Below are 23,410 nucleotides of genomic sequence, written 5' to 3' on the forward strand. Positions count from 1 at the left end.
CTTATCTTGTTTGCTTAACCAATGCCCTTGGGGCATTGGTTAGCATTCTCCTTAACTTATAAGAATGAAAGTTGAAGTTTCAAAAGCTCTTAGATTTAAGAATTATAGGAATTAACTAATTTTTATTAACCAATTCTTTTTGAAGAAACAACCTTCTTATGTAACAAAAAAAGAGAAACATCCTTCTTTCCTTTATCAGCCTCAAGACATCCACCCAAAAAGCTAGATCATCTCCAAAGAGTGATAGAGAGTTCTTGTTACCATATTTAAAGATAGAGTTGCATTTCTATCATATATATTCAGTGAGATTTAGATGTTGAGAAATCAACTTTGATGGGTGAGATGAGAAAAGTTCCATATTGAAAAGATACGAGTTTATCATCTTATAAGTTAGTTTTGTCAAAATATGTTTGCTCCAATATAAAAATTTAATATGATATTAGAGTCTATCCATTTTTTGGGTTAACCAAATTATCCACACACCAAGCTTTTGTGCAAAACGGATACTCATCCAAGTCTTACAGCGAGAGTAATGTGAAGAAGAAAGAAGTTGAGATTATAAATATGAAAATTTAGTCATGTCTTTGAGAGGGTTTACAATTTTTCTGTGCACAATTGTTTGAGAGGATTTGCTAAATTCTTGTAAAAATTGAAAGTTGAGTAATAAATTATTTTGTTGTGAAACTGTGAATGTAAGTATGATGTGTTGAACTACATTAAATTTGAGTTCTTCTGTTGTGTGGAGACTTTCTCTTGGTTTTTACACAAGCTCAATAGTGTTAGGCCGAAAGAAGTGTATCGAGAAACACCCATATTACATATTCAAAAGAGATTAGGGTTGAAAAGAGTTTATAAAGAGTGACATTCAATATCTTGCAAGTTGATTTTATAAAGATGAATTAAACTCGATATAAAAACCTAATAACTAATGAATGACATAGCTAGCTGAAACAAACTTGTGGAGGTGGTAGGAACAATTTTTCACATATAAGCCTACCAAGTATGTTAATTAATGTCAACCATTGGAGTTAAGGATCCTCATAACTCAAAAAAACAAAAAACAAAAACTGTGTATGCTATACAAATATCACAGAATTATAAGTATACACATATCAAGCCAATGGTGTTCCAGAGTGAGCATAATGACTTCATTGCCTTTAACTAATGGAAAACCTTGACAATTTCTTGATTTGATAAATTAGTCAAGCTACCTTCCACATGTAAATAGTTTCTCTACCAATGGAGAACTAATCCCTTCTCATGAATAATGATATGCCTGTATGTATTAGAGATATAAAAGATTAGTTGCAGATTAGTTACACTAGTTAGAAATTGGTTTACCTTATTGGTTATACACTGTGTTTATATAGCTATGTTTTATTTGTAACAGAAGCTCCTTGTCTATGAAAAAGTTCACATGCCAAAAGTTTATGCTACAACATATTTAGTAAATATATTTTACAGTATTCAAGGACTTAATCTACCTTCACTTATGCAGTACTTCCTTCTGGCAATGTAATCAATCTTGTAGTTGAATCATATAGCATCACAGTTCCACAGCTGAAGCATAAATTTGGACTGTTAAATTTGCATCTACCATATATCATATTAATTTGATTAAAGAAAATGAATATGAAACTAATGACATGACTTAATAATGTACAAAAGGTTTCATACTTACTTCTCACATTTGACTTTGTTGGTGGAATTTCCACTTGAAATTGACAATATAGTCCCAAAGAAGGAGGTGTTTTCAGTACCACAATTAGGACATGGCCCCTATAATTAAAAATAACTATCTTAGCATATGTAATGGTTCAATATAATCCAACAGAGATAAATTACAAAAACTATACCTTCAAAATCAAGAAATCTTTTATAATTGCATTTGTAATTGACTGAGCAAACCATAGAATGAAAGGAACGGCAGCAAACCAAGTCAAAATGAAACTGAATGGTTCTGGAATCTGCAGTTAACAATTCAGACAACCTTTAGCAATCATTAGATGAATCAAAGAAATTTAAGAATCAGTTGCATCTAATGATCTAAATAAGCAATTAGCGATGGTAGAACAAGGAAAATGAGATATACCGCTATCAGATAGTTGATCTCAAATCCAGTCACATCATCAAGGAAGAAGAACCTGATATTATAGAGCAGATAATAAACAGAGGCAAGTGTCAAGCCCAAACTGGTCTGTTTCATCTAAATTAAAAAAGTTGATCTCAAAGATTTTTTTATTGCCTCACTCACCCTACTATCGACCTTGATAAACCTTGTCTCAAGTCTTTTTTCAAAACTGGACTTATGTTTCTTGTGTCACAAGTTTCTATTTTTACTTTAATCGGTATGTGTTGTTAAGCTATTGGGCACTAAACTTTGTTGAATTTGTACAAATCCAAAATGAAGCGAGTGTACTAGATTTATAACAAGGATGACAGAAAAATCCTCCAATTTGTTCCAACCATTGAACTGCCCTCTGCATTATTTGTTGTTCTATGCTTGTTCCATATAAGACTTTATAGTTCTCTAACAATCACATATTTTTCAAAGAAATCAATGTCTGGAACTAAAAAAAAATGCCAAATCAAATGCAACATGAACTCATCATGCACTCGATTAAAAGAAGGAAAGTTACTTACAATCCTAATGCAATCACAGTTGCCGGGACTTTCAGTAGGAGCGCCTTTAAATAGTCAACAGTTAGATCACTGTAAACCTATAAAAGGGTATTAATTAGTAGTGAATAAACACTAACATTTAACAGTTAAGACATAGTAGCATATAGCAAATCTAAAACATACATGAATCATTTCAAGGAATCCTTAAGCTGAATTTCAGTATAAATACAGGACAGAGGCAATACTATAGTTTTCATAGCAGTCTCAAATCCTTTTATTTAATGTCTTTTATGATGCAAATGCTCATAAACAATGGAACATGCCACAGATTCAACTTGATACCTTTCTACTACGAAGACTGCACCGGGGACCCTCTGCCACAATTTCACTCCCTTCCATCTGTAAAAGAAAAGAGAAAAAGAATCCATATTGAATCACAATTGGTACTGCAAGAAATAATTACACACGCGCCCGTTGCGCACACACACACACCATATTTCAAAATTATATAAAGTTAGTAAATTTTTAGATTTTGCGTGACCGATGAAGCTCTTATTAGATATTCTAATCAAATCACACCATGAAATGAAAATATCAAACCTTTAGCTTCAGTTTTAATTCATCAAACTCTTTATCACTCATGATTGGTTTTCCAGACACATAAGCAATAGATGCTTCCAGAAATTTTTGCTCAGAAGAACCTGCACAAATAACCAATATTGTAAACTCATGTATTGTTATTTGTTACAGTTGCAGTAACATAAGTACATAACATTCACTGAAGTTATTGGTGCATACTTAGCATTACAACGCTGCTTCCTTCCCACATGAGTTCTTCTTTGAGATTATCAAATTCCTCATTTGACATAGTTGCCTTTCCCTCATAGTAGAATGCCTATTCAATATAATAAACAGAAGAATACTCTGATTTAAACATTGCTCAAAACAGAACATATGATAATGAGAGGAAATAATTATATATACTTGAAGTGCTTGAAGAAAATCTTGCTCAAGTTCACCAAGTGACTTCTTCTCTTTTTTGTCTATGCTGCAATATGGTAAGATTTTACTATCAACAACAGCATCTTCCTCAACCTTGCCAGCTGAAGAGGGGAGGAAACAAACAGTGTTAGACCAATGAATGAAACAAATAGTATAAGTTTTTTTTGTTGAAAACTTAGTATCCGGCCTAAAGATTGTTAATGTCATAAGATAAGATAAGACCTTGTTGATCGGAGGTGGCCTTAGGGGAAAGCACAAATAGGCCTCGGCGAAGGGATGAGTGGCGGCCACCGGCGTTGAATTGAATTGGAAGGACTCTAGAAGCAGAAGTGGAGAATGTTGGTCTTGAAGGGCATGTCAATGTGAATGCTAATAATTTACTAGCCATTATGATGATGATGATGATGATTAATTAATAAAGAATATTGTATTGGTGGTGATGGAGCTAGTTCTTCTAATTATGAGGGTATTCATTCATTGAAGGTGAATATTGTTTGGAGGGAAACAAAGATAAGGCAATGACTAACGTGTGGAGGGACTTGGAACTGCTTATTCTCCCTTTCTTCTCCTCTTGTTTCACTATCTTTTTCATAATAATATCAACATCAACATCAAAATCCTAGGTAGTAATACTTTCTTTGTTGCCTCATGTTTTAAGTTATCACGTGGGCATAGGGTGGACCTATATAATTAATGTACTACTTACCAAAATTAATTTTCTAAATTTAATTTAATACTTACCAAGATATATATGAAAGGATCATAACACACTCTCTCTAACATGGCTAACCCAATAATCTTAAAAAAAAACAAGTGAGGTCTGAAATAAGTTATGATATATGAAATCATTTTTTGTTTGCTTATAAAATTTAACGAAAAATAAATCTTTTATTGATAGGCCTAACTCGAAGGCTTTTGTGGTCTTACTCTTGAGCAAGCCCTGCTCTCTAAATCTCTCTCCCTCTATTGTGTTGACATATTTTGATCTTTCAAATTTTAATTATTTTAGATGGGACTATTTACATGCTTTCATTATTAGAGATTTCTTCTGCAACGCGAACAATATTCGTGATTATGGATTTACATATCTATTTTCCATGGTTCATTGACCCCTTTGTGTTATTTATTTATTTAAACTATTTTTTTTAAACAAAAGAAAGGGTGCAGAGGGATTTCCATCTGCAGTACCTTGAAATATATAGATAAAAAAAAGTACAAAAGAGAGGGGGACATAAACCAAAAACCTCGAGGATAAAAGAAAAAAAAAAGCAAAACAGAGAAAACAACCAGAAGCTAGAGGAGCAACATTAAACCAAAATACTAGCGACACAAACGACTAGAAGCCCCAGCCTTAAATCCTTTGCTAGTCTCAGGAGACTGCTTTAATTTATTTAAACTATTTGAATGTAGTGCAGTATTTATTATGCGCGGGCGTAAGGTAAATAGTTTCAAAACAAAGAATCACCATTGATAAATGATAAAATGGTTGAAAAAAAGTAATAATTTGTAAAAAAGTAATAATTTGTGAGAGTATCTATAAAGTACTCCATTTATTTTCGTTGTACAAATTTTATTAGCTTTATCATTAAGTTAAGTAAAAAAGTAATAATTTGTATCTTCCATTTATTTTGTTAAATGGAGAGTATCTTAACCCCTGCAACCATATCCTCGCAACTAGTTTGCGGGTAATTATTTGTGACAGTATCTATAAAGTACTCCATTTATTTTCATTGTACAAATTTTTTTAGCTTTATCATTAAGTTAAACAATTTTATTGGATGTGTCATTTTTCAATGAAAATTTCACACTAGTAAAAATAAAATAAAATAAAACTAAGTGATTGAGCTCAAGTGGTTAATGAGTTTCACTAAAGGACGAATCGTTCGGGAGAATTTGAGTTCAATTTATGGGTGAAAGAATTCTTGGTCAGACTATACTTACCTCACAGCCGAACTCCGAATTCTTGGCCATATTATATTTACCTCACGGTCGAACTCTAAATTACCAAGGACCACTTTCACCAAGAACCGGAGGAATAACACCAAAAAATAATAATAAAAGAATAACATATGTTCTTCATTATTTAAGGGTATTGACAATGTTATTGACGATGTGGCCAAAATGGGCCTTTTCTTTCAGCCATATTACTCTTTAGTTCCATTTCTTAACTATTTTTTCGGCTTTCGTTGTCCAAATAAAAAAGAAAGTTGCTCTTTAGACATCCAACAATTGAATTTAAACTTCCGAAAATATCTCCACCGGAAAGTATAAACCGCTCCGTGGCAAACAATAGTGAAAAACCGTTTCCAAATACTTTTTAGATCACTTACATGTTTAACCGCGCTAAAAAGTAATTGTTGTTATTTGAACAACAAGTTTTTACATCGGTTACTCTTGTAGCCGATTTAAAAAATCATACTTATTTGAACCCATCTTATACTTTTTAGACCGGTTACTCGATGAACAATATTTAAAAGTAGAAAACAGTTTTTATCTTCCACTCACAGGAGAACAATAGTTAACTACCCTACAACTCTATCTTTATCCTTACAAATCACTATAAATATCAATCTTACCCATTTTATTTTGTAACCATTTTTTCACCATCAAAATCATTTCGAGTTCAGCATGAGTTCACCTCACATGACATTTCCAATATGTAAAAACTTCTCGTTTGTTAAATTTATTAGCAATCTTTAATTAATATTTCAGACATTCAAGTAAGTATATGAGCAAGAATTGAGGATTAATGGTAGATTGAATCATACCTTGGAGGACTAGAAAAGTCCTCTTATACGTACAATGAAGGAGTGTACATCTTGGGAATGACGATTATAGATGATGGAATTTATAAACGTCAAGCATTACATACTCAAAGATGAAAGAGGCGTTTTAGATTCCTTGGGAGTCTTAAGCTCCTTAAAGTTGAGTGGGGGGTGTGAATAGTTCAATGTGGACCTTAATGAATTAGGCCTAGTTTTTAAGTCCTGGAATGACAATCAAGGCTCTTTTGGCAGCCCAAAATAGTACAATTTAAGAATTTTTGAAAAATGCTAAGCTAGAAAAAGAACATAGTAAACAAAAAGCAAAAAGAAATGAGTAAATATGAGTAAAATAAATTGCTTGATTGATTGTGTCTAAAATAAAATGTGAAAGAGGTATTTTAAACAATGATATAGAGCACGCAATCCCATTTGCGAAGAACATGGCCTACAAAGACTCAACTTTGATTTTCGTTATATGGCAAACTAATGCGTTGAATTATGATAATTGTTATGTGTAGGTGAGACCCCACATTTTACCTTATTCTCGTTGTTTCACAAAGTTTTTGGGTACTCTTTCTACACAATAATTCTCTCAAAACATGCTTCATATACTTTAATTATGTTTGTTATCGTGAACCATAAAACAGGAGGCGACTGTCCTTGAGGCTTAATTATCTCTTCCACACGACTTTGATTAATTTTGACATTTTCACACTCCTATGTGAAATTGAGAAAGATTCGAATAATCTGTCTTGAAATGTTAGTTCAACTGACTACTCGCTCGACTATCTAACATCGACTAACCTGTAATTCGATTATAGACATTTTTCAGCTAACAATTTTAGATTATTTTTATTGTAAACAAATACAATCCATAAAATTGTAATCCCAATCCCTTCTCATTTAATAAGGAAAAATTGCAAATTAATTCGAACTTTAGATAATCATCCTTTGATATTAATCACAAACTTGATCCCATGAGGAGCCATACGATTTATCCACAGTTAGAATTATGAATTTTCGGATAGGGATGGCAATGCGGGTTAACCTACCCCGTTTAGGCCCGACTCACTATTTGCTCGCAAAAAATGGGATGGAGCATGTCAACTTGAGGTGGTGGGCTCAAACACACACCCACTGGGTTAGCGGGCTGGCCCGTCTAAGATAGATTATTTTCAAAATCTTTGTCCCTTTTTTTTGGACAAATGTTATTAAAAAAATCTGCTACTGTTATAAAAAAAATCATTTTTATTTTTCTTATGTTCATTTTAATCCCTCATAAAGAGAAAAACAATTGTCTTATAAAGAAGTGTCCAATTGTTTTTAGAAAAAAAAACTTAAAATTCAGTCACTTATTATTTATTAGTACAACAAAAATTAAATAAACACTTTTTGATGAGGCAGGATATCCCGCCCCATCCCGTCACGATCCGCTTTTTTAGCAGGCTAAATAGGACAGACCAACTATAGAGGGTGAACTCAAAACCTTAGTCTAATCTACCTAAAATAACGGGTTAAATTGGCCGACACAATGGATCAAACCCGTTCTGCCACCTCAACTTTTGGATATACTAGATTTTGATTTGATTTCCTTTTTTATATGTTGTTTGAGTGGGAAAGAAACTAATCTAGTTTGATAGGAATTTTGGAGGTTGGGGAAAGACGTAGTAGTGCACGTAGCAAAACAAAAAAGTTCATTGCGACCGTTAAGTTAAGGAGAGTAGCACGAGATTTCTTTTAGCTATAGCTACCGTTCAATCCACGTGCATGGATAAATCATATTAAGTTGAGTGTTCGCTCATCACGTGTCGCATTATTGGACTCATATTATAATAGACTTTGTCATTTACTTAAAAAAAATATATTAAAAATCATACCATATGTTTATGAATGGGATATTGATCTGTCCTTCCTAGTTGAAAGTGAAGTACGTGAGGTTAGGCAGTCTATAATAACTAATTAGTTAGTAACTGTAAATTGATCAATCAAACATATATATATATATATAAATAGAAGAGAGAAAGAGAGAAAATATATTATATCCATCCATAATAATAAAAATTATTATACAAACATGGAAACGGTGGCTCAAAGAGTTGAAAGCTTAGCCTTGAGTGGTATAGCATCAATCCCAAAAGAATATGTGAGACCAAAAGAAGAGTTAACAAACATAGGTAACATCTTTGAGGAAGAAAAAAAAGAAGGTCCTCAAGTTCCAACAATAGACCTAAAAGAAATAAGCTCTTCAGATGAAATAGTTAGAGGAAAATGTAGAGAGAAGCTTAAGAAAGCTGCAGAGGAATGGGGTGTGATGCATCTAGTGAACCATGGTATATCTGATGATCTTATTAATCGTTTGAAGAAAGCTGGTGAAACATTTTTTGAGCTTCCTGTTGAAGAAAAAGAGAAATATGCAAATGATCAAAGTTCAGGGAAGATTCAAGGTTATGGAAGTAAATTAGCTAACAATGCTAGTGGTCAACTTGAATGGGAAGATTATTTCTTTCATTGCATTTTTCCAGAGGATAAACGTGATTTGTCTATATGGCCTAAGACACCTGCTGATTATACGTTAGTAATTTCTTCTGTGTATACTTTCTCTTCTCATAATTTTCCAATTCATTCTTTGGTTTTTTTTATTTTAAAAAAACTTAATTGTAGTTTTGACCCAAAAATCGCAATTTTACGATTTTTGACCCAAGTCAAAAATCATAATTGTATGATTTTGACCCTCATCTTTTTTTGAGTGGTTTTGATCTCTTATATTTCCTTATTTATAATTTGGTAGTCTCTCAATTTTCATCGAAATTAATGTTGCTGTAGCATCAATTATTGACATAGTACCCAGTTGGACCAGTGTCGGTCAATATATGACGCTACATGAAGGTAAGTTTGAGAGAGAGACTACCAAATCATCACAAAGAAGAAAAATATAAGGGACTACAATCGCTCAAAAAATAGTAGAGTGTCACAATCGCACAATTGTAATCAGAGCGCAAAAATCACAATCAAGTCAAAAAGTTACTAATGGTGTTTCTATTTTAATATTGAGTTTGGCTTGGTAAAAAAATTTATTGTACAAGTTATGTTTAAAATATGAAATTAATATATTGATTTCTTTTATTAGATTCTAAAGGGAAAAATAAAATAGAACCAACCTTTTTTCTCTTATCAATTTAAATTAGTGAGATATATAACCCAGATTTCAAAAACACATGTATGTCTGTTTCTTTTCTTAATTCTCACTTAGTTATTGTATCCAAGTAAAACACAAATGACATTGATTATATTTTGATTAACCATTTCATTATTTTTTTCTTTCTAGAAATGCTTAAATATGTCTTTACTCCATGTAAAAATAAGTTTTTTGTTTTTTTGTTTTTGTTTTTAGACCTTCTAAATATTCCATTTTTTGTGTTTGACCATTAGCGTTTTGCATAGCTTTCATAAAATTTATTGATATTACAATTGGTATATATGTAATTTTCATTTTAATCCTTATTATTTTTTGCATGTTTTATCAAAATAATTTTTTTGGTGTATGCATGCAGTGAGGTTACAAGTGAATATGCAAAGGAATTAAGAGTCCTAGCTAGCAAGATAATGGAAGTGTTATCTCTTGAACTAGGATTGGAAGGAGGAAGGTTAGAAAAAGAAGCTGGTGGAATGGAAGAGCTTTTACTTCAAATGAAAATTAATTACTACCCAATTTGCCCTCAGCCAGAGCTAGCACTTGGAGTTGAAGCCCATACAGATGTAAGTTCACTTACATTCCTCCTCCATAATATGGTCCCAGGTTTGCAACTTTTCTATGAGGGCAAATGGGTCACTGCAAAATGTGTACCTGATTCAATTCTCATGCATATTGGTGACACAATTGAGATACTTAGCAATGGAAAGTACAAAAGTATCCTTCATCGTGGATTGGTGAATAAGGAAAAAGTTAGAATATCTTGGGCAGTGTTTTGTGAACCACCTAAGGAGAAAATTATTCTGAAGCCACTTCCTGAACTTGTAAGTGAAAAAGAACCAACAAGGTTTCCACCTCGCACTTTTGCTCAGCATATTCATCACAAACTTTTTAGGAAGGATGAGGAGGAGAAGAAAGATGATCCCAAAAAATGAGTGCAACATTATTCAATTTCTCAAGCAAATTTGCATTTTATACATTTGTATCGTGCTATCTTATCTTGGCCTATGAACTTTTTGTGTGTTGTGGTAATAATAGGGCCATATTGTGTGTTGTGGTAATAATAATAGGGCCATATTATATGTATGTGGCTTAAATATGATGTTTGTTATTTCCTTTAATAAAAAAATATTCATCCTTCAAATAAATATATATTCATGATTTTAGATTTGATCTATATAGCAATGTGCTTCAATATAATATTTTTCTTTTAATCTCAATCCTCCTGTTTTAGATAAGAGTCTTAGTAATTGCACGCTTCATGATAATATAAAGGGAAATGCTAGCTTACCCCTTTAGGTATTGGTTAAGGAAGCAAATATAGTAGGTATTATATTAAAAATTGTGTAATCAATCCTTCAAAAGTAAAAAAAAAAAAAAAGTACTATTATGAATTTAAAACTTTTCGTTTTGGTATCCTTAACCAGTGGTGTCCGGGAACATTGGTTAGCATGACCCTTAGGCAAGATTACTTCTGTGGTTCATTAACATAAGTAACATCCAACTGAACCCTTCTTGGCATCATGAAATTTGCCGAGAAATTGGACATTAACCTGAATATTAGATGTTGAATTTGGCTTAATGGCTTGTGTATGACATTTCTTTGGAAAATTGTATCTCACATTTTAGGTTCATTCAATATGGTATAAGGCTGCACCCACACACAATAAGGTATAAGGTCCCATCAAAATCTGAAAGTTGTCCAAGGGAAGCAACATTGTCATGTGAAATATCCATATCCATTCCATCATCGAAGGTTCACAAAAGTTTAGATTTAAATTTTATGAGTCAAAATATACCGAACTTTAATTTCAGCCGTCTAATCTTGATCAAATATGTCTCAAATACGTAAATTCGTTGATTTCCAACTACAGTGAGCCAGATCCAATTTGTCATACCTAAATATATATCACTTGAAGAGTTAAGGAACGAAGGTTGTTTAAATTTGTCTCTGCCAACATGATTGGGCTTGGATGTCATTTTTGCTTGCAAAATAGACAATAATAAAAGAGGAAGAATAAGGGGTTACCATAATAATTGTCGATGCAAAATACATCTAATGAGAAAAAAATTGTTACTTATTGGGGAAATCACCATTTTACATTGTTGTCTATTATAAAATTATACAATGTAAACAACAATACAAATAGTAAAAAAATAAATAAAAAATCCATTGTCAAAGAGCTTTTAACTTCAAGCAAGAATAGAATATACTTTGGAAATTTTTTAAGGGTTTCAAACAGGAATGTTGGCAGCACATTGTTTGTTGTATATTGTTTTTAATGTATTACTTGATAAAATTCATATGACTATTGTTTAAAAGGAGATTTATCAATGGAATAAGATTACTTAAGATCCACGGTATCATAGTATTCACAGAGATGGACTTAAAATTAACATCAAAGTAATTGAAGATAATAAGCTTCATGCTTTTATTGCACCTTTGCAAACTTTTTATTTCCTATATTTATTCCTTAACATAATAATGTCATGCTCTAATTAATTTATTTTGCCACATTTTCACACAAAGACGACAGCAATAGGAATGCTAACAGAATACTTTGCAGAAACCCACTTGATAGACCCTTGAGCAATAAAGTTATCACCTCTATTCTCTTTGTCTTCAGGTATAAAATCAATCCAATATGTTACCTTTTGCTTCACCTCAGTGAATGTTATTTGAGATGGCCTTACACTCATACCTACTGCCAAAGGCACATCAATTACCACATTGTAAGTTGTGTCAACCGGTCCAACATTTGTCAACGTTCTACTATAAAACTGCGAATTATTCCCCAACCGAATCGAAATTGATGGATAATTAAGTTGTGCTTGTGGTATGCTCTTTATATCAGAGCATTTCACTTTCTGTTGCAAAATAATTCCAACTTGTATATCAGTATAGTTCAAACCACACAAATAAGGAACATAATCATTTGGTTCAATGTCATAAACAAGTCCTGGATCATTTGCTTTTGAAGGGTTAACATGTCCAGCACCAGTGGCAAATACATCAGCTGGTAGAAGCCTTTCATCCAAAATAGGCTTACCATGGAGATTAACTTGATTAGCAGTTGTCATGATTGCTGATTTTATAGCTGCTGGTGACCAATCTGGATGAGAGTTTTTCAACAAAGCAGCAATGCCACTAAGATGAGGACAAGACATTGAGGTACCTGCAATTATGTTAAACGACGATGTACTATTGTCTAATGATATAGGCCATCCTGCTAGAATGTTCAATCCAGGTCCAATTATGTCTGGTTTCAGAATTCCAGGGCTTGTTGTGCTTGGACCTCTTGATGAAAATGAAGCAACTTGAGGGGCAAGTGGATTTCCAATAACAGTTCCTTTGAATAAAATTGTGGCCATTGGTGCTGAAGTTGAGTTTATATAATCTTTGATGGATAAACCAGCAGAGTAACTTACATGCACAACAGGTAGAGCATGAACGTCAGCAAATGGATTAAATGCTTCATCTTCACTATTCACAAGTATCATAGCAGCACCACCGGCATCTTTAACTGCTTGACCTTTGGCTACTCTTCCAACAAACCCACCTTGCTCACACACGACTACCTTTCCCTTAACATCAACATTCTCCATGGCAAAAGGATTACAAAAGGCAATGAAATCATCACTTGTGTTAATTGCACCTGCATACACAAGTGGCAATAATGTTGATGCAAAGTCTTTTGGTTGGAAAACTGATTCTCCGAGATATTCCGTCCCATCCCCAAGCTTAGCTACTGCCTCTATTTTTCTGTCAATTGTGCTAGCACCAACAGTTAAAATCCATGGTGCTTCATTAGCCAATGTACCATGAAAAGGACCTGAATTTCCAGCAGAACAACTAACAAAAATTCCCTTTTGAATTGCATTAAATGCACCAAGTGCAATTCCATCTTCAAAGAAAAAAGTAGAGGGATGTCCAAGGGAGAGAGAAAGAACATCAACACCATCATCAACTGCAACATCCATTCCAGCTAATATGACACTTTCAGCACAACCAAAGACGCCGCATACTTTGTAAATTGCCAAGTGTGCATATGGTGCCATGCCAATTGCAGTACCATTAGCATTACCAAAGACATTAGCACCTTTCACGGGCCTTCCAGCGGCCGTGCTGGCCGTGTGAGTTCCGTGGCCAACATAATCGTATGGAAGGGATGAATTTACTATGTTCCTTGCTCCAATTATCTTCTTGTTACAAATCCTTTCCCCTGTGAATTCACAATGGCCATTCCATTTTGCAGGTGGAGAAGGCATTCCTTCATCGGAAAAGGAAGGATGTGAGAGGGTTATTCCTGTGTCCAACATTCCAATTATGATCCCTTTACCTTGATTGGAATTTCCCCACAATTCTTGATTCTGTTGTAACCCCAAGAAGCTTGGAGTGTGAGTTGTGTGTAATGAAAACATTTTCTCCGGCCGAGTTGACAGAACCTCCTCATTCTCTTCTAGAGCCTTGGCTTCTTCCGCGGTCAATTTCACGGCAAATCCAGCCACAATGTTTCGGTATGAGAAAATAATACGCTTATGGTTTTGAGTTTTTGTAATGGCTTCTGGCAAGAGTGAATGGTACCAACCATGCAAACTCTCCTTAGATTGAAGAGAAGGCTTTTTGACATGAACAATGTAAGTCAATAAGCTACTTTCATCTTCTAGTCCTTCATTTGCAGTTGTGAATTCTTGGTATTTATGTGCTGAAGTTGTATAGATACTTAGCACAAGAATGAAACTAAGAAGCAATATTGGAGTTAGTTCCATCTTGGTTAAAGTCATGTTTGTGAAAGATACATGAAAATCTCTTGCAGTTAAGTTATATAGTGTGGAGATCTAGAAAATGATGGACATGGTAGTTAACGATAACAAAGCTAGCATAGCATCTTACTTGTTAGAAATTTCAAGATATATAAATTAAGGTACTTGCATGGTGAAGTACGCTGATTCACAATCGGTGGCGTTATTAGACACTATTCACATACATAGGATACGGTGGTATAATATTACGGAGGCATGTGCTCCTGCTTGAATTTTGATTTGCATGCATGTGTCATTTATAGATTAAGCATCAAGTCTTGCCTATGCATTTCAATGCATTTTCTTCTCTGTTTTTTTGACAAATATTATATGCCTTTTCTAATAAAAAATTCTTTCCTTGTATATAAGCCCAAAATTAAATTCATTCCTCTTGAAGCACTGTTAGGATTGTTACAATTGGGATCAGCATTATCCGTATCTTTCTTGAACTATAAAGGTGAAAATTATACAAAGTATTAGCTACAACCTCATTGCATAAATGTATACTTGAATAGCAAAATCATCTTTCTGGTGACTAATTTTAATCATATTCTTAATTACAATTACGAAATCAGCTAGTGGCATTATATTATTGGAATTTAATTCATATGCACTTAGAATATAACAAGTTTAATTTTGATATGCTAATAGTGTAAAAAACAAAATCAGCGATTCACAACCATTCATGATAAAGTCTTTCATAAACACAACCCTAAATCAATATTATATTATGTAAGCACAATTACATAAAAATTAAACAAAAATAATTTAGTCACGTTAACTAGCGTCATTTAATTTTATAGGTGCTGCTATACATAGCGACAAAAATCATCCTGAAAAATCACGAAGGCTACGTGTCAATATTCAGAGTTGCAGGGAAAATGCAGGAGGTAGCTTACAATAGGAAATGGGAAGAAAACATGGGTGCTTGACCAATAGAAATGATTTCGGGACGATTTCGGGATTAACTATTCTCTTTAATGTTCTTTTTGTTTTTTGCGTGTGCCTAAGTAAGTATTGCTCTTGCTTGTAAACTTTAGTGGTCTTTTTTGATACGTCTTGTGCTAAAAAGATCACATTGTTGGTGTCAATATATTCCATTTTTTACGTTAGGGTAGAATTCATTTTTGTTTGGGAGAGAACTCAAATTAAAGAGGGGGTAGAATTGATTTTTTTTTTTTTTTTTGAGTTGTGAGGGTAGAAGATACAATTTTCCCTTAGTAATTTCTTTTCCCATCCTACTCCTTTCTCACACGCCTTACTCAATTTTGAAAATATCCCCGTCCAAATTATATAATCTAAACAGATTAGCAAATTATATAATCCGAAAATATTTCCGTTAGGATTATGTAAGCAGCGACATACATCATTAGGATGAAATAAATGAAAATGAAAAAAAAAAGACAAATTTAAAGAGGCATCAATAATTGAACACATTTTATTATTTGATCAATATTTTATAATACATTTACATTAACATAATACTTAACAAGATAACTAAAGCTAAATCTCTAGTAGAAGAAGATGGAGAGGGAATTCGGGGAATGTTTGTTTCCTCTCGCACATCCTCAGAAGGGGAAGATGGGAGGAGACTATGATGATCAACCCCATATCCAGATGGTGGGTGCAAATCTGCAGATTGGGACATTGTCATTTGACCATTCATATTATCCCTACAAGATGAGAAGAATCTTTGTATGAAAGACCAACGATGGAGCATTGGTATCATAAACACTACTTAGAAGAAATTTATAAAAGAAAAGGAGAGAATGTGAGTGTGAGTCGGAACGAGAATTTGTGAAGAATGGATGAGTATTTACTGGAGAAATGTTGCCATAGAGTGTAACAGTTAGTCAATGGAAGGGAGAAAATGTGGTCAATAGAGTCTAGCTAGTCAATGGAAGGGAAAACACATGTTAAACGAATCAGTCTTGCTGACCAAGTCACCGTCCATATTTCGACTGGTTCAGATAATATAATTCGAAAACGTCCCTAAAATTTTTCGGATTATATAATTTGAACTGACCTAGATTGTGTTAAAACTCGTACTTTGTAGAGTTTGATACATTTAAGATTATATAATACGAACAAATAAAGCACATGATTTTTCTAAGGTTCACATTACACGAACATTTTTGTGGTCCATGATGACAGTCAGTCATGCACTATTTTTAGAGTCTTTTTCATGATATTTTTGAGTTCACAAGCAAGTTTAAGCAGCAAGAAGAGCAAGAAAAGCAAGAAAATTGGAACAACTGCAAGTTGTCAATCGTACTGCGATTTTCACCATCGTAATACGATTTTTGAAGTCAGAACGCATGTTTTTGAAGAAGCCAAATCGCAGTACGATGCTTCCTGGCGTGGTACGATTTCAAGAAGGATCTGGAAGGATTTTTTAGGGTTTAAGGCCAAATCGTGGTACGATTATTGGCATCGTGATACGATTTTGGCGCGGCCAGATTTGCCTATTTAAGCTGAAGACAGTCTCAAACAAAGGGGATTACGATTTTGGAGAGCTAAAGTGCGATTTTAACACCTAGAAGGCTGCAGCGGAGAGGATTTCATCATCTCTAACCCAGTTTATGTATGTTTTAATTCTTTCATTGATTATGCTATTTGTAAACTCAATTATGAGTAGCTAAATCTCTTAGAGATTAGGTCAGAGATGAATCTATGTAACCCTAATTGATCATATGTTGCTGTGAAACTCTATTAGTTATTAATGAATTTCTAGTCTTTATTCAATTCAATTGTTCTTAATGCTTTTTATATCCTGATCAAATATAAACATGATTTTGTGAGAACGAATGACTACTGGCCATAGCTTTCGACTTAGACCTAATTGAATTGTTCTAATAAACATGGTTAGTCTAGGAATGGATAATCGTTTGTTAGTGATATTAGGTTAACGTTCATAAAACCTTCAAGGATTATTAGACCACCTAAGGAATTAGGGGCTGTAGTTTAAGAAGAGGGTCCTAACTCAAGGGATTGATTAGGGCTAATTTGTTAACTATCGTGAAACTAGAGAATCATTAGTAATAATAGGTGCAGTAACCAATTAGGGGAAACATAGAGGATTCGACAGACCTGATCTCATCTCTCTCCATATTTTCTTAATCAAATCTATTTTCTTTTATTTGATTTCATAAAATCAAACCAAATCTACTGCCTAGTGGCAAACCAAAATAAACTTTACACATCCTATTTCTATAACGCAATTGAATTATTGAAGTTAAAAACAGTCCTCGTGGGATCGATATTTTTACTACTTCGATAGTATTTGGTGCACTTGCCAAACGTCTATCAGTCCACAACACACATAAACTTCAATAAATTAGTGTTTGCTTCATTTGCAGAACACAAAAAAGAACCATGAACACTAAGGTAACTGCGGTTTACTACAACGGAGGAAAACCCAAATCTATATAGGATAATTGGAAATCTAAAAGTCTTTGATAGTGGAGCAAACCTAAGTACCTTAAATTTTTTCCATCCTGCAACCCTTTGTTACAAGCTTTTTTGAATTTTGATGTTTGAAATCTGTTGTTAAAACTGGAATTCCTTTTTCTAATTTAGCGCAACGTGTGCTAACGAGACATACACAATGTACCCAATACTGTTTAAATGAAATGACAAGGTTTCTCGCTTAACCAAAAATCTAGATTCCCAAGCTTAAACACGAGCTTGAACATGCAACTGCATTAAAACTCATAAGGAGAATTTGCCGTCCATTTGGATCCTACGAGGCTTCGAAGATATACAGTTTACACTATAAAAAAGACATAGATAATATAATTAAAATTCCTTTTGCTTCAGCAAGTAAATAAAATATTGCTAAGTGAGTAGTTCCTAGTTTTAAGTTCATCCAACATAGGAACTTTTTTTGTGTTGTAACTAAGGCCTCTAGAAAGAAGAAATAGAAGCTTACTATAGATTTATTGGATATTGAGTTTCTAGAAAGATTGAGGTATCGAGACTTGGGATGAAAATTAATCTGGCTCTTCCAAGAGACACGATAGCTAATTCCATTGTTTTAGTTTGCATGCTTATACAATTGTTAATAAAATCATGTCTCTTCTGCTTATTTTGACTCTCTGTGCTCTTCTTTGTTGTAGACCGATGAAGAATACTGGAGATCCATAGCCGATCGATGTAGGAAACAACAACGCATCAATGTCAGTATCCAGATCAAGATGTGATTCTGTCCCATGACACTATAACCAAATCATCAAAGTTCTTACAGGAAACTAAGCCGTTTTAACCTTTCCTGCTGCCAAACTCCAAATTATAAGTTGTCAAGTCGGTGTTTCAACAGAAAGGAAACTTTTTTGCAGGAATTTAGAGGAGAATGGAGCAACTCTCATAAGAGGATGCATCGGTGATTCAATTGCATAGTTTATTTGAGGCATATTTATATGTTATACAAAAAATTGATTTAGTTTAACCACAATTCAACTTGTGTATATATTGTTCTAATTTTCTATTGAAAACTGTCAGCATATTTGCAAAGTTTGATTTTATCATTTTACGAATTACAGATTCAAGTGTCTTACATTTAAGTTTCACTGAGTAGGTATAAGGCGCAACCCACAAAAAATGAAACAAAAATGGGTCCCATCGGTACAAGAAAGTTGTGCAAGGGAAGCAACCTTGTCATGAATTTCGATTCCCATCAATCATGAGGATCCCACATTCACACATTCAATTCAATGATTGTTCGATCGAGATTAGACGGTCAAACAAAATTTAGATTTTAATTATATAATTCAATATACCGAGCTTGATTTCCTGCCGTCTAATATTGATCAAACGCTCAATGATGTTCCAAATGCGTGAATGCGTTGATTTCAAACTTCAGAGAGCTGGATCCAATTTGTCATACTTAAAAATATATCAGTTAAAGAGCTAAGAAACTATGGTTGTTTAAATTTGTCTCTACCAACATGGTTGAGCTTGGATGTCATTTTTGTTGATACAAAATAAACAATAATAAAAGACGAAGAATAAGTGGTTACCATTAGAATTGTCGATGCAAAATATCTAATGAGGAAAAGATAGTGACTTGTTGGAGGAAATCACCATTTTACATTGTTGTCTATTATAAAATGTGCACAATATAGTCATTTACAAAAACAAGTGGTACATGCAAAACAATACTCTAAGTTAAAAAACTTCATTGTTAAAGAGCTTTTAACTTCAAGCAAGAATATATTATACTTAGGAAACATGCTATGTATAGAGGAATATTGAAACAAGAAAGTTGGTAACACAGTTTAATGTATTTTTTTCTCCTTCTTCTAATGCACCCTTTATTACTTGATAAAATTCATACAACTATCGTTTGAAAGAAGATTATGAAATAAGATTACTTAAGACCCATAATTTCATAAGAGAGATGGACTTAAAATTAACGTCTAAGAAATTTAAATAAGCTCCAAGTTTCCATCACATGTTAGCAAACTTTTTAGTTCCTATATTTATTCCTTAATAAAAAGTCATGCTCTAATTAACTACGTTTCAAAGACTACAGCAATAGGAATGCTGACAGAATACTTTGTAGAAACCCACTTGATAGACCCTTGAGCAATAAAGTTATCACCTCCATTCTCTTTGTCTTCAGGTATAAAATCAACCCAATATGTAACCTTTTGCTTCACCTCAGTGAATGTTATTTGAGATGGCCTAACACTCATACCTACTGCCAAAGGCACATCAATTACCACATTGTAAGTTGTGTTTACAGGTCCAACATTTGTCAATGTTCTACTATAAAACTGTGAAGTATTCCCCAACCGAATCGAAATCGATGGATAATTAAGCTGTGCTTGTGGTATGCTCTTTACATCAGAGCATTTCACTTTCTGTTGCAAAATAACTCCAACTTGTCTATCGGTATAATTCAAACCACACAAATAAGGAACATAATCATTTGGTTCAATGTCATAAACAAGTCCTGGATCATTTGCATTTGAAGGGTTAACATGTCCAGCACCAGTGGCAAATACATCAGCTGGTAGAATCCTTTGGTCCAAAATAGGCTTACCTTGAAGATTAACCTGATTAGCAGTTGTCATGATTGCGGATTTTATTGCAGCTGGAGACCAATCTGGATGAGAGTTTTTCAACAAAGCAACAATGCCACTAAGATGAGGACAAGACATTGAGGTACCTGAAATTATGTTAAACGATGATGTACTATTGTCTAATGATATAGGCCATCCTGCGAGAATGTTCAATCCAGGTCCAAGTATGTCTGGTTTCAGAATACCAGGGCTTGCTTTGCTTGGACCTCTTGATGAAAATGAAGCAACTTGAGGGGCATTGGGATTTCCAATAACAGTGCCTTTGAATAAAATTGTGGCCATTGGTGTTGAAGTTGAATTTATATAATCTTGGATGTTTAAACCAGCAGAGTAACTTACATGCACAGCAGGTAGAACATGAACATCAGCAATTGGATTGAAATCTTCACCTTCACTGTTCAAAAGTATCATAGCAGCACCACCGGCATCTTTAACTGCTTGACCTTTGGCTACTCTTCCAACAAACCCACCTTGCTCACACACAACTACCTTTCCCTTAACATCAACCTTCTTCATGGCAATAGGACCACAAAAGGCAATGGAATCATCACTTGTATTAATTGCACCTGCATACACAAGTGGCAATAATGTTGATGCAAAGTCTTTTGGTTGGAAAACTGATTCTCCAAGATATTCCGTCCCATCCCCAAGCTTAGCTACTGCCTCTATTTTTCTGTCAATTGTGCTGGCACCAATAGTTAGAATCCATGGTGCTTCATTAGACAATGTACCATAAAGCGGACCTGAATTTGCGGCTGAGCAACTAACAAAAATTCCCTTTTGAATTGCACTAAATGCACCAAGTGCAATTCCATCTTCAAAGAAAGGAGAGGAGGGTCCTCCAAGGGAGAGAGAAAGAACATCAACACCATCATCAACTGCAGCATCCATTCCAGCTAATATTGCACTTTCAGTACAACCGTAGATGTTGCATACTTTGTAAATTGCCAAGTGTGCATATGGTGCCATGCCAATTGCAGTACCATTAGCATTACCAAAGACATTAGCACCTTGCACGGGCCTTCCCGCGGCCGTGCTGGCTGTGTGAGTTCCGTGGCCAACATCATCATATGGAAGGGATGAATTTACAAAGGTCCTTGCTCCAATGATCTTCTTGTTACAAATCCTCTCCCCTGTGAATTCACAATGGCCATTCCAATTTGCAGGTGGAGAAGGCATCCCCTCATCGGAAAAGGAAGGATGTGAGAGGGTTATTCCTGTGTCCAACATTCCAATTATGATCCCTTTACCTTGATTGGAATTTCCCCACAATTCTTGATTTTGTTGTAACCCCAAGAAGCTTGGAGTGTGAGTTGTGTGTAATGAAAACATTTTCTCCGGCCGAGTTGATAAAACCTCCTCATTCTCTTCTAGAGCCCTGGCTTCCTCTGGGGTCAATTTCACGGCAAATCCATCCACGATGTTACGGTATGAGAAAATAATACGCTGCTGATTTTGAGTTTTTGTAATGGCTTCTGGCAAGAGTGAATGGTACCAACCATGCAAACTCTCCTTAGATTGAAGTGAAGGCTTTTTGACGTGAACAATGTAAGTCAATAAGCTTTTTTCATCTTCTAGTCCTTCATTTGAAGCTGTGAATTCTTGGTATTTATGTGCTGAAGTTGTATAGATACTTAGCACAAGAATGAAACCAATAAGCAATATGTTATGATTCTAAATGACCTATAAGGAATTACACATGGCATAACATAATTGGTTTAGAATAATGGACATGTGGCTAGTGATCCAGTAATTAAGGAAGTTTATTTGTGCATAAATAGGGAAAGGATGATTAACATTGGGTATGAAAGAAAAATGATGAAAGTCTCTCCTCTCTCTCCCTTTGGTACTCTCTAGTAGAGTAATTTCTTCTATCTTTTCCTTTATCCTTTATGTACTAAGAACATCAATTTTAATTGAGTTCTAATCTATCAATTTTACTCTTCATTCAATAATCAATTCACAGTTATCAATTTTATTACACTCTCAATTTTGAGATCATTACACAATATTGGAGTTAGTTCCATTTTGGTTATGTTATGGTCATGTTTGTGTAAGATATATGAAAATGTGTTTATTAGAAATGAATCTCTTGCAGTTAAGTTATATAGTGAGGAGGGAAAATGATGGACATGGGTGTTAACGATAACACAGCTAGCATAGCACCTTACTTGTTTAAAATTTCAACATAAATTAAGGCACTTGCATGGTGATGTCCGCTAGTACGTTAATTGATCCGGTTCACAATCGGTGGTGTTGGACACAAATCACAGACATTGTGTAGAATGTTATCAGGTTACGTACTACAAGGTGGTCTGCCACGTAAGCAACATTTAATTAGAAGCTATGAAGCACAAATTCTTACCAGGACACCGGACACAATACAAACAAGTCGATAAGCTAATGTCAAAAACATAGAACACCAAAACTGATACATATTATAATGAAATAAAATATGAATATCATTTTTAAATAATTTTTTTTTTGTGATGACCGAGGTTTGAAACCCGGACATTGCGTATATTATGCATTGTCCTTACCAATTTAGTTAAGCTCACGAGGACATCTCTAAAATATCTAATTTGAGAATGAAATTTTTTATTTCTCTTTTTATTTCTTGAATAATTTTATAGCTTATTAAAATAAAATCATACATGAGACAAATGTATATGTTTATAAAAAATTTACTGAAAATAAATGTTTTTTAATAAAAAAGAGAACAATTATTATACACCAATTATAAATTTTGCAAACTTTATTATTTTCATGTTGTTCTTTTCTAAACCGGTCACTAAAGAATATCATTGCTACATACAATTCACACATCTGACAAATGTTCGTTTTGGAAAAAGATTGGTGAACACCCTTCTCCATACCACTCTTCCATACACCCCTTATGTGGCATGGGCATTTTTGAAATTTCACACAACTTTCTCTTTCTC

The 23,410-nt window shown here is 33.8% G+C and overlaps 3 protein-coding genes and 1 pseudogene across 3 annotated transcripts; 1 reads left to right on the forward strand and 3 right to left on the reverse strand.

Annotated features, from left to right (window-relative positions):
* Nucleotides 1-977: 977 nt before the first annotated feature.
* LOC146919332 (PGR5-like protein 1A, chloroplastic) lies at nt 978-4,109 on the reverse strand. The gene is made up of 11 exons (XM_085712680.1): nt 3,847-4,109; nt 3,607-3,725; nt 3,421-3,517; nt 3,223-3,323; nt 2,965-3,021; nt 2,644-2,720; nt 2,093-2,144; nt 1,857-1,967; nt 1,682-1,779; nt 1,485-1,560; nt 978-1,276 (listed from the first exon to the last, which is right to left on the reverse strand). The coding sequence occupies exons 1-10, from the start codon at nt 4,010-4,012 to the stop codon at nt 1,491-1,493; spliced, it is 948 nt and encodes a 315-aa protein (XP_085568806.1). The 5' UTR covers nt 4,013-4,109; the 3' UTR covers nt 978-1,276; nt 1,485-1,490.
* A 4,313-nt stretch (nt 4,110-8,422) lies between these two features.
* LDOX (leucoanthocyanidin dioxygenase) lies at nt 8,423-10,756 on the forward strand. The gene is made up of 2 exons (XM_085712684.1): nt 8,423-8,960; nt 9,941-10,756. The coding sequence occupies exons 1-2, from the start codon at nt 8,464-8,466 to the stop codon at nt 10,512-10,514; spliced, it is 1,071 nt and encodes a 356-aa protein (XP_085568810.1). The 5' UTR covers nt 8,423-8,463; the 3' UTR covers nt 10,515-10,756.
* Nucleotides 10,757-12,010: 1,254 nt separating this feature from the next.
* Nucleotides 12,011-14,364, reverse strand: LOC146919334 (subtilisin-like protease 3 pseudogene; annotated as a pseudogene).
* A 5,531-nt stretch (nt 14,365-19,895) lies between these two features.
* LOC146919335 (subtilisin-like protease 3) lies at nt 19,896-22,905 on the reverse strand. Its single transcript, XM_085710710.1, has 2 exons — nt 22,834-22,905; nt 19,896-22,142 (listed from the first exon to the last, which is right to left on the reverse strand). Exons 1-2 carry the CDS (start codon nt 22,903-22,905, stop codon nt 19,896-19,898), a joined length of 2,319 nt encoding a protein of 772 aa, XP_085566836.1.
* Between the last annotated feature and the right edge of the window lie 505 nt (nt 22,906-23,410).

This window comes from Medicago sativa, chromosome 5 (assembly GCF_051527215.1).
Source record: "Medicago sativa cultivar Bolivia chromosome 5, Bolivia_mono, whole genome shotgun sequence".
NCBI classification, from domain to species: domain Eukaryota; kingdom Viridiplantae; phylum Streptophyta; class Magnoliopsida; order Fabales; family Fabaceae; genus Medicago; species Medicago sativa.